Source organism: Oryx dammah, unplaced genomic scaffold, assembly GCF_014754425.2.
Source record: "Oryx dammah isolate SB20612 unplaced genomic scaffold, SCBI_Odam_1.1 HiC_scaffold_21, whole genome shotgun sequence".
NCBI lineage: Eukaryota > Metazoa > Chordata > Mammalia > Artiodactyla > Bovidae > Oryx > Oryx dammah.
The window spans coordinates 30044423-30064419 of record NW_024070205.1 but is presented as its reverse complement, the minus strand read 5'-3'; the positions used below and the strand labels follow the sequence as shown (position 1 = coordinate 30064419).

The 19997-nt window shown below is 54.6% G+C and overlaps 1 protein-coding gene and 1 non-coding gene across 4 annotated transcripts in view; one reads left to right on the top strand and one right to left on the bottom strand.

Annotated features, from left to right (window-relative positions):
- Positions 1–19997, bottom strand: part of PRKCZ (protein kinase C zeta) — a 100259-nt gene that overhangs the window by 21211 nt on the left and 59051 nt on the right. For all 3 annotated transcript variants that reach the window (XM_040264093.1, XM_040264096.1, XM_040264094.1), the window contains 3 exons: positions 7461–7546; positions 1601–1732; positions 940–1021 (listed from right to left, as the gene is read on the bottom strand). In XM_040264093.1, coding sequence (XP_040120027.1) covers positions 940–1021; positions 1601–1732; positions 7461–7546 — 300 coding nt within the window. The remainder of the gene's footprint in view (positions 1–939; positions 1022–1600; positions 1733–7460; positions 7547–19997) is intronic.
- On the top strand, positions 17826–17897 carry TRNAK-CUU. The gene has a single exon. It is a non-coding gene; the product is annotated as a tRNA-Lys (tRNA).

The window sequence follows — 19997 nt, the reverse complement described above, 5'->3', positions numbered from 1 at the left end:
GTGGATGTGTATGGATGGTGGGCATGGGTGGTGGGTAGACGTGTGTGGATAGTGGATGGTTGGTGGGGGTGGATGGTGGGTGGGTGGCGGGTGGACATGTGTGGACAGTGGGCATGGGTGGAGAGTGAGTGGACGTGTATGGATGGTGGGCGTGGGTGGTGGGTGGACATGTGTGGATGGTGGATGGTGGGTGGACGTGTATGGATGGTGGGCGTGGGTGGTGGGTGGACGTGTGTGGATGGTGGATGGTGGGTGGATGTGTATGGATGGTGGGCGTGGGTGGTGGGTAGACGTGTGTGGATGGTGGGTGGGTGGATGTGTGGACGGTGGGGGTGGGTGGCGGGTGGACGTGTGTGGACAGTAGGCGTGGGTGGAGAGTGAGTGGACGTGTGTGGATGTGGGTGGACAGGCGGCTGGTGCGTGGGAGTCTCCTTTACACCAGGCGCTGTACTGCTTTGTACTCCGTGGCCTCTTGTCACCCCTGGGGAAGGAACAAGCATTTACTGAGTGAGGCCTAGGCCCTCGTTCACCTCTGTGACTATGCACAGAACTGCAGAAGCTCAGAGCACAGCCATCAGTCCAAATGGAATCAAAATTGCTCTCTGAATGCTTCTTAGCAGTAAAAAAAAAAAAAAACCTACTGAAACCCTAGAACTATGCAATACTGGGCATGGCAGACCTTTCCAGAGACACAAATCTGTGGTGGCCGCTGCGCTAGAGCTTCCTAGAACTCCCGAGGTTGCAAGACAGGGAACCCCAGCCCCCACCCCGACTCCCACGGGCAGCAGCACAGAGATGTGGGCGCCCAGGGCAGGCCAGCCCACCCACCCCTGCTCTTGAGAGGCCGCCCCAGCCCTGCAGCGAGCGGCCACACTCACAGGCCCTGGCCTGGGAGAAAGGATCTAGAAAGGGTTCTGGGGGTGGGAGCAGCAGCCCTACTTCCGTCGCTCTCCTCGGAGGGAAGGTCCACGTCATCGCTCTTGTCGTCCACTGCAGGCTCCTGGGAAGGCATGACGGAATCCTGCAGGGACATAGGCCGAGTGATGAGGCAGCACCACACGGGGCTTCTGGAGACACTGCGTGACCGGGACTCACTTTCACATACACTGTGATGTCACAACACATGTCATTCACCTGTTACAGCATCGCCCTGAACATGGCAAGATGAGCACTGAAATTACCTGCGTTTCCACAGGTGGAGGTGGCCGCTCGGCCCTCAGGCTCCACCCTTCTAGCAGGCACTTATAAAATGTGTCTTTTCACATAGTAACGCTTAGTTAGTCCCGTCAGCCCTGCCCTCATCGCACAGTGGCCACAGTCAGGCCCCAGCTCCAGGTTCCACGGCTGACATCACAATCGAGGCAGCTCCCTATTGGTGGACCCTGGGGCCCCAAGAGTGCTGGGGGACTCCTGAGGCTTGGAAACAGGTCCCGACCCAACTGCTGACGCAGGCCGTCACTCTGCAGCCCCTACATCACCCCCTCTTCTCATCTTGTGGGTAGCAGGGGTGGGGTTAGCATCCCAGCTGGGCAGGAGGAGGCCAAGGGTCCCCAGGGGCAGCAGTGTGGACTGCACCCAGCCGGCCGAGGTGTCCACTCACCATATGCCTGCTGCAGGTCAGTGGGACGAGCACGTAGCAGCGCTTATGAACCAGCAGTTTGCAGTGGATGCACCTGTAGCCCTGCCTCGCGAGGCCCCATATCCTCTCGCTGCACTGGCCGCAGTACGCTCTCTGCATGGACAAGAACAGGCACCATCAGCCAGGCCTGGTGCCCCCATGGTTTCTCCACACCAAGGGGACACACCTGTGCCCCCATGGTCCCTTCACACTGAGGGGACATGCAGCCAGGCCAGGAAGAGGCCTCTTCACACCTGGTACCAGGCCCCACCCAGGCCCAGTAGTCCTGACTTGGGTCTGTCCCAAGGTTAGGGGAACCAAGGCCCCGAGGTGCTGGGCTATGCTCCCATAGGACCTTGTGGGCAGATAATGAGACCTCTCCATGGGCAGGGGGACTCCTTGCCTGCAGGACCTGGAGCGGGGTTGCGAATCCAGCCTGGCTGTGCTCAGAACAGCCGAGGGGCCCCACCAGAGTGAAGTAACCCAGGTGAGAAGGTCGAGGGGGAGCCTGACCACTGCATGACCCTTGTCCAAACCCACATGACCCCTGCAAGACAAACACAGAGGTGACCACGCCTGGCAACCGAATGCATCTGGATTGTGAATTGCTCTGGGGCTCCATGAGACTCAGTTCAGTTCAGTTGTGTCCAACTCTTCGTGACCCCACGGGCTGCAGCACGCCAGGCTTCCCTGTCCATCACCAACCCAGGAAGCTTGCTCAAATTCATGTCCGTTGAATCAGTGATGCCATCCAACCATTTCATCGTCTACCGTCCCCTTCTCCTCCTGCCTTCAGTCTTGCCCAGCATCAGGATCTTTTCCAATGAGTCAGTTCTTTGCATCAGGTGGCCAAGGTATTGGAGTATCAGCTTCAGCATCAGTCCTTCCAATGAATATTTAGGACTGATTTCCTTTAGGACTGACTGGTTGGATCTCCTTGCTGTCCAAGGGACTCTCAAGAGTCTTTACCACCACAGTGCCTTTGAGTGTTTGAGTGTCTCCTGCAGAGGTACAGGTGGCCTGCGACAGGGGCAGGGACTCTGGTGCAGCAGACCTGGGTGTGGTATAAGCCCTCTTGGAGGAGGTGGCCATTAACCCTGCCATAGAGCCGCCAGAACTTACACAGGACTGGGGAAACAGACTCTTGGAGGGCACAGACAAAAACTTGTGCACTCCAGGACCCAGGAGAAAGGAGTAGTGACCCCACAAGAGGCTGACCCAGACTTGCCTGTGGGTGTCCATGCTAGTACTAGTTCACCCTTGTATTTTTCTCAGCATTTTAAAAAGATTTTAAATGGTCAATCTTTGTTTCTCTTGGTTATAAACGCTTGAAACTCACGATCATGATTGGCTCGTTTGGTGAGGTTTTTGTAATTCTGGAAGTCACAAAATGCAAAGATGAGTGTGTCCAGAAGCGGGGTCACCTGCCCACCACTTGGAGCCCAAGCTGTCTCCTTGGTTACACGGTGTCTGTACGTTGGCAGGCTCCCGCTTACTTCTGTTCCAGCCATATCTTATTTACATGTTTTACCCTCTTTTGCCATGTTTAACAAATTTCTTTCCTTCAAGAAAGTTTCAAACTATTCCTGGAGAACAGAAAGGATGCACTGTACTGGCACTGACCAGAGCGAATCTTCCCCAAGAGTGGGCTAATCTTCCCCAAGAGTGGGCTAAGGGTGCAGGACCGGCTACTGGCAGCCAGTAAGCCTCTCCTCCACACAGAGTACGTACATCTCAGTCAGAGTGACATGGCCAGCACCTGGGATAAGCTCTGCTGAAGACAAGTCCATGCACGCACACATGCACGCACACACGCACGCGCACGCGCACACACACACATACCACACCCCCCCACACACACTGCTTACAACTTCAGGAAAAGAACCATGTATCCAACTCCCCCTCGCTGCTGGAGTTGTCCCGCCCCAAGGAGGAAAACACGAGTGACGGGGCTCCCTCTGGGATTGGCCCAAGAGACAGTGGATGGCCGCGAAGGCCAGATGGGAGGCCAGCCACAGGGTCACCCCTCCTGAGAGCTCTGACTCTGGCCAGTCCAGTTTAATATTGGCACTGGCGCCTCCGCCCAGAAGGGTGACTGCTCATGAGCAAATCCAGGATTCAAGGAGGGAGAGTCAAGCCCGAGACTGCTTTCAACCCTGTCTCCAGCCCTGTTCCGTCAGCATTCATGGAACCATTAAAAAATTCACGTCTTTGGGACTTCCCTGGCAGTCTAAGAATCTGTCTTGCAATGCAGCAGATGCAGGTTCAATCCCTGGTCAGGGAACCAAGATCCTGCAAGCTGTGTGGCATAGACAAAAAGGAGTAGTAATAATAAATAAAAATAAATATAAAACATAAAAAACAATTAAATAAAAATAGTAACAAAAAATAAAGCTTCATCTCTCAGAAAATCATGTGAATTAACAGACTAATGGGTGAAAATATTTTTCAGTCTGTCTCACGTGCTGCTTGGCTGGCCCCCTGCTCATGTTTTCAGTCGTCAACCTCTGGGGCTGCTCTTACATTGTCACACTGACCACAGAGTTGTGCAGTTGCAACAGAGACTGCATGGCCCACAAAGCCTGAAACATTCACTCTCTGGCCCTTTACAGGGGAGGTTTCCTCATCTGGAAAAACTCAGGAGAAATCCTCGACCAGCATGGCCAGCCCTGCTGATGTCTTTATCTAGGTCTCCCCACTTGCCTCTCCACACTGTCCCTCCCTGCAGGACTCTCTGCTCATAATAAAAGCTGCAGTTCCTGAACCATCTACCCAGCCAGTCCTGCAGCACAGGGGGCCCATGTGCCACTAGCAGAGGCCCCTCCAGTTGCCCCAGGATGGGAAGGGGGCAAATACAGTGCCGAGGCTCAAACCCCTGCACTGGAGGGTTAAGGGCAGGGGCTCTCACAGCACAGGGAGGGCGCTCAGATGCTGCCCGCCCGTGACAGTGATATGGCCACTCCTCTAGGATGGACTCACTGCAGGGACAGCAGGACAAGGCACCTTAGAGCCACCGAGCTTTTCCCCAACTGCTTTCCAGAAAGCAGGGATCTGGGTCTGCACCCCCGGAAGTACGAGGACTGTCACTGCATAAAAAGCAGCCTGGGGCACTGGCAGCTCTGAGCGTCCTGCATTTCTCTGGTCATCAACAAGGTCAGGGTGCCTGCATTCATATGCAGTGACCACTCTTATTCTAACTGACCACTCACACCCTTGACTGACTTCTGACTCAGGCATTTAGCAAAAGGCCAGAACTCTTTGGTACTAAACACACATACTGTCTTGATCTTATTCCAGGTTTTGCTACAAACATCTTCCCTGTGTGTGTTTCAATGTTTGAGGGGTGCAGATGCCTGGCAAGTGATTATGGCTGAGTCTGAAGACCCACTCCCCCTGTTCCCCTCTGCCACGTTTCTCTAGAGACCCACAGCGCTTCTAGGATTTGATTCTATTTGTGTGTGTGGCACTGCACGGCTTGTGGGATCTCAGTTCCGAACCAGGCCACGCCAGTGAACACCTTCCTTGATGATCTGCCCCGACTTACTCTACCGTGAACCCAGCCCTGGACAGCCCCTCCCTGTTGACCCACACTCAACCAGTATCTCCCTGGGATGGACTGGATGACTGGATGGACTCCCTCCACCCTTACAGGAGACGTTCGCACCCTGGGTCCCAGGACCAGGCTCTGACCACCAGTTCTGTCCCACACACTTGGGGTCCCCGTTGGCCCCCTCGTGCTTCCTGTTCCGGGGTGGATGCTGCCCCCCTCTCCTCTCTCTGCAAGTCCCTGGCTGAGCCTCTCTCTCTGCTCGAGAAGATCAGTCGTGCCCAGTGAAGGGAGCTCCGGCCTGGGAGGCTGCCAGCCCTTGCTTTCGTCCTTAGGTCACCAGCCAAGATGGAGAGCCATGACCTCCTTCGTTGGCTTGTCCTTGTGAGCCCTGTTGACCCCGCAGAACCAGGCGTGCAGCTCCTGAGACATGTGGAGTGACTGCCCAGCGCACACAGGTAGATGGTATGGCCTCCAGACACAGAGTCTGGGGACCCCAGGTGGGAAACCAGGCTGGGGATGAACAGCGACACACCCACTTTCCCACCTGTGAAGAGCCAGCTCCCGAAAGGCTGGTGGTATCAGTGTTGGCTCCCGCCTTGGCCTCCTGGTGTTTGTTAGAAGCTTGTTGGTGCTCGAGGGAGAGCAGATGGGAGAGGACTAGAGTGGCCATCCTCACCCCAAATTCCTGCTCTTCCTTGGAGAGGAAAAGCCTTGCCCACAATTTTGGGGAAGGGGTGTTGCAGGAGGAGTATCAGGCTCTGCACCTGAAGAATAGAGAAATGAGTTTTCCTCCTAGAACCTGTAGGCAGGAGAGGCCAGGCCCCTCCAAGCGGCCTTGCCAAGTGGGTGGGCTTCATCGTGGGCCAGTGAGCCACTTTGTCAAGAAGGGCATGAGTGGTTCCCTGAGGTCCTTCAGGGTGGCCTGGCCCATCTGCCTGAGACCATCTCTGGCTAGAACCGAGCTGGTGCCCAAAGGCACAGGAGAGAAGCTGCCTGACCACAGGCTGGTTGGTCATCTGTTTCTTAAACATGGGAGGGCAGGCAATGGTACCTCGTGTCGTCGGGGCTGGAAGTTTCGATTTCTTCAGGTTTCATCTTGTCTGTCTGGGTGGTTCACCGCAGTCTCATGTCCACACCCACTGGGTGGCCCATCATCCCTGCAGCCCTCGCCCTGTGTCCACTCTCGGTGATGCCCAGCCTCCCCACATTATCTGATGCCCCAAGGACCTCGTGTCCTCTTGTCATTGTTGGAGGTCCCAGGGCCCCCTCCTTCCCGACAGACATGCTTCATTCCTCGCTCACTCCTGACACAGCCCCCAGGGCCCCCTTGGCTGACTTTCCTCCAATCATTCATTACAGTGAACAACAAACCACCATGCTGTGTGTGTGCCTATTGCGTGCCAGGTGCAGGGACCAGCCTTCAGGGTAGGGTGCTCGGCATGCATGGGGCCCCAGGTCAGCAGGTGCTCGGCTGCTGTATGGGACTCAGTGGTGTCCCCCAAACTCATGTCCACCCAGAAATGAGGTCAGATTGGATCCTTGTCATGACGGGCATCCCGGGGGTGAGGAGTTAGGGGTGGGGGTGGGGTGCAGAGACAGGAGGTGGCAGAGGCTGGAGGGTTGCGCTCCCAGCCCAGGGCCTCTGAGGATGCCAGCGACCCTAGAAGCTACACAGAGGCAGGAAGGACTCTCCCTGAGAGCAGCTTGGCCCTGAGAGCAGTCCTTGTTTTGGACTTCAGACACCAGACCGTCCTGCTAAGCACCTAGCCTGTGGCGCTCTGTGTGGGCAGCCCTGGAGCAGACGGTCTTCAGCCACAGGGCCTCTGCAGGCACCTCCCTTTCCACGTGGCAAAAGGACAATGACAAGCCACGTAAGCCTCGTGGTGTCTACAGGACCTAGGGCAGCATGAGGAGAAACACCATACGTGTAGCTATAAAGCCTTCGGAGTGAGCTGGGCAGTGGGGCCAGGGGCTGGAGGGCCGTTATCGGGCCCTGGGCTTCACAGGAGACCCTTGCGAGCAGCAGGGGACACGTGTGGTGACCCATGCATCCTGGTTTCGGGACAAATCCAGGGTCCCTTCTGAATGCCCACGGAGTCCCAGTGCCAGGACTGGGGTCACGTGACGGGACACGGTACCTGGAAGGGAGTCACATGACGGACACACAGGTCACGTTTGTCAGAAAAGACCTGAGCTGGCGCCTTGCTGGCTCAGGGAGCTCATGAAGGGCTTGTGGTCATCCAGGGCTGAGTGTGGAGCAGAGCCCGGCATCTCCCCCTCAGGGGAACTCACCCTGTTAAAGCGCTTGGCCTGGAAGAGGTGGCCGTTGGCGCGGTACAGCTTCCGCCATCTTCTGGCTCCACGGCGGTAGATGGATTCTGGAAAGAACAGGAGAAGAGCGTAAAGAAATGGCCCTGGGGCTGCGAGCCCAGCTCTACCACATGGGGGGCGGTGGGGACAGGCCTCCAGTTCAGGCGGCCCAGGGCGGTGGCCGCGGAGCTGAGATGCTAGCACCCTCGCAGCTGTTCCACACCGGCGGGTGGGGAGACGGTGCCCCAGATGACTCACAAGGACAGCCATCTGCAGGGGCTCAGGCTGTGAGGCCACTGGGGCCTGTGTGGCCCCCATGGGCTTCCTGTCCACTCCCTTCCCTCCAGGAGTGAAAACCAGGGGCTGTTCCACATGGGGACGGGCTCCATGGGAGCTAAGGGCTCTCCGGACCTTTACGCCCAATTGTCCGGGGAGGGACCCTGGCAGCCGGGAAGTCCACGGTCAGCCCGAGGCAGGCGTCCAGCCAGCACCGGCCCCCTCCCCCGGCTCCCCTTCAAGAACAAACCTAGGGGCAGAAACAAAGCAAAACCAACCGCACACTTATGCTGAGTTGAAAGTCACCAAAAACATCACACTCCCAACCTGCACCAGACTTGTGTGGAAGCAGCGGCTCATGAAACACGCCGAGCTACACGTATGACCAGGACGGGAGGTTTCATTCCTCCTCAAAAACATTTCCAACTTTGCTCCTTCCCAATGCTTTGAAAGTATGTGAAAACAAAATACTTGGGCTACAACGGGAAGCTTTGTGCTTTTACAGAGCTCCGTAGTGAAGGCAACTTTCATGAGAGTCAGGGAGCTGCCAGGAACATACAGAAGTGGAAACTGTAACGGAGTGTTTTTAAAACAAGCAAATGACCAGCTCTGGCTGGAACCTGTGAAACCTGGTCACAGTGACTGCAAAACCGGCTCCCTTCCCACTAAATGAAAGGTGAAGGCGGAAGCCGAGACGCCAACATGCAAACAGAACAGGGCTCCCCCGCCTATCTTGCCCTGGGCTCCAAGGGGTTCCTGCTGATGCCCTCAGGGCCCCTGCCTGATCACAGGGCATAGCCCTCCCAGCCAGATCTGGGGGAAGTCTGGCCCCCGGCAGGTCCTTGCCGACGTCCACAGGGCTGACTGCCCTGCGTGTGGAGTTCACAACCCCCAGCCATCCCTGCATGTGGCGGGGTGAGGCACCGAGTGACAGACCCTAAGACACAAAGGGAGCCAGGTTGTCAGGCAGGGACGCGGTGGCACAAGGCTCTGGCTCCTTCCAGTGTTCAACACACGCACAGCATGAAAGCCTGAAAATGCATCCACAGGACGCCCTTCACATTTCAGTAAAGCCACCCGAAATAAGGAACTCAAACATGTCCAGCAGCCCCCAGCAGACCGGAAAGCTAGGCTAGGGAACAGAACAGAGCCCTTCGGGACTCCTATGTGTTGAGCAGGGCCAAGGGAACACGGGCAATGTCTTGTTGTCCACAGTGAGAGAAGCCGGGACCCCCGCTGTTGTGCCTTTCCTGATTACACGTGGAAGCCCTGACTGGCCCCCTCAGCCCCTCTCCACAGCCCCATGCATGGCTGTATTTGGAGGCGGGGCCCCCTGAGAAGGTCACTGAGTTCAGCGGTCATGCGTGGGGCCCCCTGATGGGATCAATACCCTCATAAGAAGAGGATGAGACACCCGACCTCTGTCTCCACTGCCTGGGGACCCAGCTGGGGCAGTGTCTGTAAGCCACGAAGAGGGTGCTCAACAGACCCCGACCCTGCCAGCTCCTGGAGCTCAGCCGTCCACCCCCAGGCCCTGAGAAGTGAGGTCCTGTGGTCTCTGCTGCATACAGTGTATTGTGACAGTGACTCAAGCAGACCAGACGCCTGCCTCGCTCCACACACAAATCCTCCCCTCAGTACGTAAGGGCTGAGGGACTTCCTGGTGGTCCAGTGGCTAAGATTCTGTGCTCCCAGCGCAGGGGCTCAAGTTCGATTCCTGGTCAGGGGACTGGATCCCACTTGCCACAACCAAGACCTGGTGCCATCACACAAATACACTCATCTAAAAAAGACAAGGACTGAAACTAAGGGGCAAAATGACAAGTCCTAGGAGGAAACCTGGATGATCTTGATCGAAAGTGGAGAAAACCCCTGAAAGCAAAAGGAGGAGAGGACGCAAGTTCACCCTGAGGCCATGCGAGGCCAGACAAACCCCTGACTCATTATCAGCCATGCCACATGGGCTAATGATTCAGGATACGGGAGGCATGCCCACAAGTCAATGAGGGAAAGCAGAAACGGGAACGGAAGACGAGTCTCCCACGACGTCAAATACTGTCAGGTATCAGAGTAATCTGAAGTCGCCTGTCCTGCTGGGGGAGCTTAACCATGGCCAGAATCAATGGTCGAGGGCATGTGTGCTTCCCTGGGACACAGCAGTAACACTGCTCCTAGACCAGGGCCTGACAGGCCTCACATGTGGGCTCACGGCCACCGGAGGATGTCTGCAGCCACCCAGGTCCAAGAGGACAAGTGACACAGGGCATGGCTGTCTGGGAGGACGCACAGTCATAACCCAACTTGAGCCACCCTTGGCCACACAAACGCATCTTCCAAAATCAAATCAAATTAAAAAATCAGTATAAAATCACAGGGGCTTCCCTAGTGGCTCAATGGTAAAGAATCTGCCTGCCAACGCAGGAGACACAGGTTTGGTAACTGATCCAGGAAGATCCCATGTGCTGAAGCCTGTACGCTACAACTATTGAGCCTTGCTCTAGAGCCCAGGAGCCACAAGTGAAGCCCGAGGGTCCCAGAGCCTGTGCTCTACAACAAGAGAAGCCACTGCAATGAGAAGCCTGTGCACCACAACCAGAGAGTAGACCCCGCTCACCAAAATCAGAGAAAAGCCTGTGCAGCAACAAAGACCCGGCACAGCCAGAGATAAACAAATACATTTAAAATTTTAAATTATAAGATGACAGACTGACCTATATGAAATGGGCTCTGTAAAATGATGCCTGTTATCAAACTAAAGCGGCTTGCCCAGTGGCTCAGACAGTAAAGAATCTGCACACAATGCAAGAGACCTGGGTTCAACCCCTGGATTGGGAAGATCCTATGAAGGGAATGGCAACCCACTCCAGTATTCTTGCCTGGAGAATTCCATGGACAGAGGAGCCTGGAGGTCTACAGTCCACAGGGTCAAACTAAAAACCAAGAAAATGGACAGTGTGATGTTTCAGGATGCATGTTCATAAAGGGAAATCATCCTAGTAAGTAGAAGACTGGGACAGTGCATCAGTGCTGGGCAGGTTGGCTGCTCAGGGCGTGCATGTCCACTCCACCGTATGTTTCATAACATGTGTGATTCCCATGTTCTTGGGGTACCTCAAAGGCTGCAGTAAACAATATACAACAGGAACTGTAAAAACACAGGGAGGGGCCAGAGGGGGCAACAATGACATGGTTATAAAGAACCTCAGATCTTAGTAAACACTGAGCTCTGTCTCTGCACAGAGGCTCCAGCTGCTGCTGTGAGCCCATTGCAGGAACCATGTCCATGCCGCTGCAGCTTGTGCCCTGACCAGTGGGGAGCAGTGCCTGCAGACACATGCTCCACACCGCAGGACACTGGCCAGAGGGGTGGGCTCGGGGAGCCACAGGACGGATGCAACACGGCTCCCAGGTGGCAGAGGTTGCAGGTGTGTAAGTTCAGGGAGAAGCAGGGAGGAAGTGCTGAGCAGACGGGAGGGAAGTGGCGTCCTCCAAGCCCCAGAAGACAACCAGCCCTCCTGGGGCAGGGGTCAGTGTATGTCCAGCACATGCAGGACAGACACATGTTGGACAGAGGTGTGACCATGCTGTTGTCTTTAGCAGGAGACTGAGTGTGGATTCAGGAGGCACCTCTTGGCAGTCAGGGGTGGGGATGTGGTGGTTCATTTCATGTGTCAGCTGGGTGGACCACAGTGCCCAGATTCGTGGTCAAAATATCTTGGATGTTTCTATGAGGATGCTTCCAGATGAAATGAACATTTAAGTCAATGGCCTCAGAGTGGAGCAGATTGCCCCCCACAGGTGGGCTTTATCTGATCAGGTGATGGCTTTGTTCAGTCGCTCAGCCATGTCTGACTCTCTGTGATCCCATGAACTGCAGCATGCCAGGCTTTCCTGTCCCTCACTATCTCTTGGTGTTTGCTCAGATTCACGTCTATTGAGTTTGTGATGCCATCCAACCATCTCATCTTCTGCTATGGTGAGAGCCTGAAGAGACCTAAAGGCCACCTTCCCCCAGCAAGAGGGATACTGCGGCAGACAGTTTTGGACCTGGACCGTGGCAGCAGCTCCTCCCACATCTCCAGCCTGCAGGCCTGACTTGCGGCTGCCATGACCCTGTGAGCAGGCTCCTTACAATAACGATTCTCCACATGTTCTGTCGGTTCTGCTTCTCTGGAAAACCTGACTCACATGGGCTCTCAGGTGTACCGTCTACCACCCCCATCCCTGCCAGGGATGTCAGAGCCCCAGCAGTGCAGACCCCGGCCCCAATCCCAGCAGAGGCACAGGAGCCCCTGGGTGTCCAACCCACACCCACATTGCCACCTGGAAAGCAGTGCCCCGTGGACTTGTAAGGAACCATGAGGGACTGCAGGGAATCCCATACCTTTTTTTTGAGCGGGGGTGGTAGGGGGAGACACTGCATGGCATGTGGGATCAAACCTGTGCCCCCTGCACTGGAAGGCAGTCTTAACCAACGGACTGCTAGGAAAGCCCCCATTTCACACTTACATTCTGGAGTGCGGAGTCAAGTGGGCCTTAAGAAGCACTGCTGTTAATAAAGCTAGTGGATGCAATGAAATTCCAGCAGAATTATTCAGATCCCTAAAGGATGACGCCATCAAGGTTTTGCATTCATTATGTCAGCAAATCTGGAAGACCCAGCAGTGGCCACAGGACTGGAAAAGGTCAATCCTCATCCCAATTCCCAAGAAGGGTAGTTCTAAAGAATGTGTTAATCATCAGACAATTGCACTCATCTCCTGTACTAGTAAAAGTGAAGTGAAGTCGCTCAGTCGTGTCCGACTCTTTGAAACCCAGTGGACTGTATAGCCTACCAGGCTCCTCTGTCCATGGGATTCTCCAGGCAAGAATACTGGAGTGGGTTGCATTTCGTTCTCCAGGGGATCTTCCCAACCCAGGGATCGAACCCAGGTCTCCCATACTGCAGGCAGATGCTTTAACCTTTGAGCCACCAGGGAAGTCCTGTGCTAGTAAGGTCATGCTTAAAATCTTGCATGCTAGGCTTCAGCATTATTCGAACCAAGAACTTCTAGATGTCCAGGTAGGGTTTCAAAAAGGAAGAGGACATAGAGATCAAATTGCCAACATTTGCTGGATTATAGAGAAAGCTAGGGAATTTGAGAAAAACATCTATCTCTGTTCATCAACTATGCTAAAGCCTTTGACTGTGTGGATCACGACAAACTGTGGAAAGCTCTTAGAGAGATGGGAATACCAGACCATCTTACCTGTCCTCTGAGAAACCTGGATGTGGGTCAAGAAGCAACAGTTAGAACCCTGTATGGAATAACTGATTGGTTCAAGGTTGAGAAAGGAGTATGACAGGGCTGTTTGCTGTCACCCTGTTTGTTTAACCTATACGCTGACCACATGTGGGAAATGCCAAGCTGGATGAATTACAAGCCGAATCAAGATAGGAGGGAGAAACATCAACAACCTCAACAACATCCGCATATCAACAACCTCAGATATGCGGATGATACCACTCTAAGCTGAAGCTCCAATACTTTGGCCACCTGATGCAAAGAACTGATTCATCTGAAAAGGCCGTGATGCTGGGAAAGACTGAAGGAAGGAGGAGAAGGGGATGACAGAGGATGAGATGGTTGGATGGCATTACTGACTCGATGGACATGAGTTTGAGCAGGCTCCAGGAATTGGTGATGGACAGGGAAGCCTAGCGTGCTGCAGTCCATGCGGTCACAAAGAGTCGGACATGACTGAGTGATTGAACTGAACCACTCTAATGGCAGAAAGCAAAGAACGGAAGCACATTCGGATCCCAACTCACCTCACACAACAGGAAAGGGAGGAGGGCACACGCATGTGCAGAACACGTGTCTATGCAGATCCTGACTCACCCCACACAACAGGAAATGGAGAAGGGCACGTGTGCGGAGCGCTTCAAAGGGCCGGGCACACTGGGGATGACCTGCCCCTTCCCACCGCTCTGGCCCCGGGCCCTGCCTGTCCACCTTCCTGTGCAGCTGGTCTCAGTGGTAAACAGTCCTGAAAACCAGCCAGGGGTGGGTGGGGGTAGCTGGCAAGACCTCCACAAGAAGCAGCCCTGGTGGGTGACCCCAGCTGACCCTGTGGCTGCTCCACCCAGAGTCCTTGGGGATCAGGAGGCTCCACCTTAGTCACTGTGTCATGGCTGAGTTCAGAGTTGGAGCTGTTCAAAGCCACAGTCCAACTTGGGAACATCCAGCGGTCTCCGGGATGCCTGCAATCTGAGTGCAGAGTGGCAACAACTGCAGTCCTCATGGCCCCTGGGCTCAGCCACTCTGGCATCTTCGCTCAGCCTCAGAGACAGCCCCAGAGAAGCTCGCTGCTTGTCTTTGGAATTCTATAATTAGGGTGGCTGCAGGGAACTTTAATGAGCTCTGTTTCTATGGCAATCTAGCATCATGAGGGCTCTGACAAGGTGAAGAAAATACACTTTAAAAAGGGAGCTTAGAGCAACAGACCTCGAAACAAACCAGGCAGCCCCCAGATTGGGGCGGGGGGGTGGGGGTGAGGAGTGCTGAATTTGCAGGGCAGGTCATGAAGCTCTCAGAGGCTTCTCTGGCTTTTTGCTAGACATGGACCCACCGCCCAGGTGACTGGCCCAGCCAGCACAGCCCCCAGACAGTCCCATAGCCTCAGAACTACAGCAGGAATGCATGTGGAGCCGGGCACCTGGGTCAGCTGAATGCATCCCTGGCAGTTCCAGGTCGGTGACCAGCCCAAGGCTAGGCCAGGGAGCTAGGAGGTATCTGCAGCCCTGGGGCTGGGCTGGGTGGGGTCCTTGGCAGAGCAATGCTGCTTCCTCCAGGCCTGGCTTCCTGCGGGGGAGTCATATCCCCTGGGATCCAGGTCCCAGGAGGCAGGGCATTCACTCAGGTTGCCCTGTCCTCACCAACCACTCATTCCACCAAAACCCTCCTACTGCAGGCTGCACATGACCATCTGAAAAAAAGAAGTTTGGGATTTAGGTGGGATGCTGGCCTGAACTGGGGGACATGTCTGGAGCTGCTGTGGAACCTGGTGGCCGCATAGGCTGGGCATCCCTGAGGGACACAATGAGAGTGGACACAAGCCCCAGGAAGCCCATGGAGCCATACAGCTTGTAGGCCTTTCCCCAAGGGCTGGTGTCACCTGACCGTGGATCCGGCCGCCCACTGCTAGACACACCAGGTGACCTGTCTCAAGAGGGACCTGGCACTGTCCCTAGAGCCATACGACCCAGACCCATGTCCATCTGCAGCACTGAAGGTCATGATGAGGGCAGGGCAGCAGTGAGCAGGATATGGCTGGGCTGATGGTGTGGGGGGCACCCCGCCAGGGTCCTCTCTCACATGGCTTCCTGCTTCTTACTCTGAACTGTGTCCCGCTGCCCTGAGAGGTGAGTGAAGGGGCCCAAGGCCACAAATGCAGACTGGGAAGGGTTTCGGAGCTGCTATGGCAGGAAGCCAGCCACATGGGGATGGTGGCAGTTTGGTCCCCTCTGCAGGCTGGCTCCCACGAAGCCTGGCCCCCCTCACAGGGTCCTGACATGGTTCCTAAGCCTTGACATTGCTGGCGGGGAGCTGATCTCACCTGGGTCTACCACAACCCAAGAAGGACAACCCTGGGATATGACTGGCCCAGGGCCATCACCTGACCAAAACCACCCAATCAGGCTGTAGGCTCCGCACCCCCACTCCCCGAGGCTGGCCACCAAGGCTGGCCAGCAGAGCAAGGACACGGGGCCTGGCATGGCTGGCTGCGTGGACAAGGCGAATCAGTCCTGCAACGGCCATGGGAAGATGGAGTGACTGGGGCTGGGCTTGGCTGGAACCACCTCATGCCGCCACCTCTGGACACAGGCTGTGGGGACAAGCTCCATTAGCTGTGGGCCCAGAGGTCTGCGGAGCACCAGCCAGCAGCAGGGCCAGCAGCACTGGGGAGGGTGCACGAAGGAACCTCCCCGGGGAGCCTGGGACCAGACCGTGTCCTGTCTCCTGGGGCCTCACATGCAGCAGAGAGAAGAGGTGCGGGGGCCTCACCCAATGCCACACCCTGTGTGCAGAGCAGTGGGGCAGAGACATGTCCCCAGAGTTCACCTGCCTGACATTTCCCCAACCCGGTGGCCAAGACGGACATCTGAGTCATGCCTGTGAGGACACAACAGCTGAAGGTCTGGACTCTAGTTACGTGGACAGGAGAGTGGCTGCAGGAGCCACGGAGCAGCCAAGTGCGGGCAGGGGAGGGGGGCAAGGTGGCCTTCAAGGCAGGAAGCCTTCACGTCTCCCTCGAGGGAAGGCAACGGCAGAGGCCCTGAGAGTGGGTTCGCTCTCGCAAAGGTGTTGAGGGACCAGCACAGGACAAGGGTTCTGATGTTTGTAAAGAGAAATGCTTCAATGAAACAAAGCCTTCTGCTTCCCAAGGCCGGGATAGCAACCTCTGTGTGGAGCCAGGGCCCGGCCAGCACCGTGCACCAGGGTTCGGGGCAGCCCAGCTACTAAGACCCCAAGGCCCGTCCCCCGTCAGCTCAGTTGCTGTCACAGGACCAAATGCTCCATTAAAGAACAAGACCTTGATGAGGCTCAGGCGGTGGAGACCAGGGTCATAGCCTCGGGGTCCCAAGAGGTGCAGGACACCTCCCTGGGCTCCTCAATCTGTTCCTCTGCCCCCAGACACCATTAGTGACTGTTATGAAGCCCAACCCTGGACTCGCCTGGTGGCTCAGTGGTAAAGAATCTGTCTGCCAGTGCAGGGGACAGGGGTTTGAGCCCTGGTCCCAGAAGATCCCACATGCCGTGGAGCAACTGAGCCCACGCTCCACAACGAGAGAAGCCACTACAATGAGAAGCCCGTGCATCACAACTAGAGAGTAGCTCCCACTCATCACAATTAGAGACAAGCCTGCATAGCAGTGAAGGCCCAGCACAAGCGAAAGCAAGGAAACCCAGCCTGAAAGGCATTCTGGGGGGTAGGGTATTGCAACAGTTCCACCTTCTAACAAGTTTCATCACAAAGAGACAAACTGTCACGAAGTGAGTTCAGTTTTGATGAAATAGCAGACCAAGACCAGTGTTTTCTCAAAGAGTTTCTGGAAAAACTCGGAGACTTGCAAGTCATCTACTGCCAGTGAGCGCATGCTGAACCAACCTCTCTCTATTTGGAGGCTTTCCTTTATGGATTCACTTTTAAAAACAGCACAAGGCCTGGAGCTGCTCACGGCCCACCTGTGCTGTCAGGGCCGGCGTCACCTGCTGCGTCCACGGCTGGAGCACAGGGCCAGGCTGACTGAGACACAGCTCTGGGTGGAGAACATGAGCCCCACGTGTCCCCGGGGAAATCATGGGCAGAGACTAGGGATGCAGCCCTCCGAAGGTCAGCCAGCAATGGCTGGGCCACAGTGAAAACGGCGCCTGCATCACAGCCGGATGTGCGGGTCAGAGCAGGAGACGAGGCTGGTTCCTGGGAGGCCAAGTGGAGAGGGAGGCCCAGAGCTCATGGGAACCAACTGTAGATAAAAGCTGGGGTTTATGGGGAACTACATTCAATATACTATAATAAACCAAGTAGAAAAAGAAAAATATATATACGTGTATAACCAAATCACTTTGCTGTACGTGAGAAACTAACATAACATTGAGAATCGACTATAGTAAAAATTAAAAAAAAAAACAACCCGGGGTTCAGAGCAGCAGAGACAAGCCTCCTGAAGGGTCACCTCAGTCCTCCTAGATATGTGACAGACCCACAGGCTGCCTCCAGCAGGGTCTGGGGACTGGAGGTCGGGGTTCTGACAATGGCCTCTCCCCAGGGTCTCCTCTCACGGGGTATAAGGCCCGTTGTGCTTCTCTTGCACACCAAACACTCCATCCAACAGCTCCAAGGCTCCTCTCCAGCAGCAACTCTGACATCCACAGTCTTATCAAAAATCATCTAAATTGCAGGAGTGACACTCAGCTGTAATTTGTCCTGAGGAAATCTACCCCCCACCCCCACCCCTCACCCAGCCCCAGCTCAGACCTGTTAGACCAGACAAGCTGTGTTTCCAAAATGCAATGCTGGGGGAACTTCCTGGTGGTCCAGTGGGTAGGACTCAGTGCTCTTCCTGCTGGGGCCCAGGTTCAATCCCTGGTCGGGAAACTAGGATCCCACAAACCATGCAGCATGGGAAGAAAAAAAAAAAGCAATATTGGACAGGAAGAGGATAGCCAGTCCCGCTCCAAACGGAGGAACTGAAAAGCAGGGAAAGCGACAGGTCCCCAGGGAGCCCACACTTGCCAAGACGAGTCCACTGGCTCTGTGAGGCTCAAGAATGACCCACCTGGTTTGATGCTGCCCCTTAGCCTCACTGGAGGATCGGGGTGACCCCCACTATGGGGCTCTCTCAATGTCCCCAAGGAAACGGGAATGTGAAGAAATGAACCTAAAATCCAATCTTCCCTTCGAGGCATCTGTCAAGTCCTACGCTGTGGAGTTCAGGGCAGAAGGCCAAGAAACGAAGCTACACAGCTGTTAAATGGAAAACAAAAAGCCCAATATGAGATTTTTGGCTGACTCATGGTGTTGGGGAGACAAAAGATGGAGACTGGGGTCCTAGTCCACCCCCCCAGACTTTTCCGCTGCAATTACTACAAGACATTAAAGGAAAATGAGGAACAGACCAGCATCACCAGGTGACCCATCCACAGTCCATCTGCCAGGATGAGATCAAGTCCCTTCATGAGGAAGTAACATCACTCAGAGCTCCTGCTGCTTTGCAAACACAGGATCTGATACTCAGAAATCACCAGGCCAGCCAAAAACCAGGAGCATTTGGCCCAACAGTCAATAGAAACGGACTCACAGGAGATCCAGATATTCAACGTACATTGAAAAAGATGGTAAAAGGACAGAATTTTACCCAAGAACTGGATCTATTGAAAAAGGAGTCAAATTCTAAAGACCCTAGGATTTTAGAAATTCTCAAAGTGAAAATACAAAGTGAAAATTCTCAGTCTGAAATTAATAATTCAGGAGCCAAATTTAAGAATAGGCTAGGGCTTCCCTGGAGGTTCAGTGGTAAACAATCTGCCTGACACTGCACGAGACACGAGTTCGATCCTTAGTCCAGGAAGATCCCACATGCTTTAGAGCAACTAAGCCTGGGAGCCAAATCTACTTGAGTCCACGTGCCACAACTACGGAAGCCTGCTCACCCTTAAGCCTGTGCTCCACAACGAGAATCCATCACAGTGAGGAGCTGGGACACTGCAGCTAGATAGCAGCCCCTGCCCATTGCAACTAGAGAAAAGCCCACGAGGCAAGGAAGACCAAGCATGGAAAAATAAAAAATGTAAAAAGAACAGGTTAGATAAAATAAGAGGCAGTAGAAGATCCAAAGCTTCCCTGGTAGCTCAGCTGGTAAAGAATCCACCTGCAATGCAGGAGACTCCAGTTCGATTCCTGGTTTGGGATGATCCCCTGGGGAAAGGAAAGGCTACCCACTCCAGTATTCCGGCCTGGAGAATTCCATGGACTGTATAGTCCATGGGGTCGCAAAGAGTTGGACGCGAATGAGCGACTTTCACTTTCAGATGAGAAGATTTAGACTGCAGCACACAGAGAGGGGAAAGCAGGAAGGAAGGAAGTGCAGAAGAGAGCAAAAGGGCCTGTGGGACCCAGTGAGAAGACAGGGATGCGGATGTGGAGTCTGAGGGGGTAGCAGCAAGCGGGGAGGGGCCAGGCAGCACCTGGAAGGACTGGGCTGACACCTTACAGTGGAGATAAGAGACTCTGTGCCCAAGATGAGACGCTCACAATCTCAAGGTAAAGTCAATATTCCCCTCTTTCTCAAGTCTGTTGAAACAGAAGAATGAAGGCTATTCTTTTCATTGAAATCATTGATAGTATTTATTAAGCATTTATATAAAAGTATCCATCTAAGCTTTTTACTAGACTTCCCTGATGATTCAGTCAGTCAAGAATCTGCCTGCAGTATAGGAAAGCCAAAGATCCAAAGCTTCCCTGGTAGCTCAGCTGGTAAAGAATCCGCCTGCAATGCAGGAGACTCCAGTTTAATCCCTAGGTTGGGAAGATCCCCTGGAGAAGGGGATGGCTACCCACTCCAATATTCTTGCCTGGAGAATTCCATGGACAGAAGAGCCTGGTGGGCTATAGTCCATGGGATCACAGAGAGTCAGACAAGACTGAGTGATGTTCACTTTCAAGCTTTTTACAGAAATATAACATTAAACATAACCC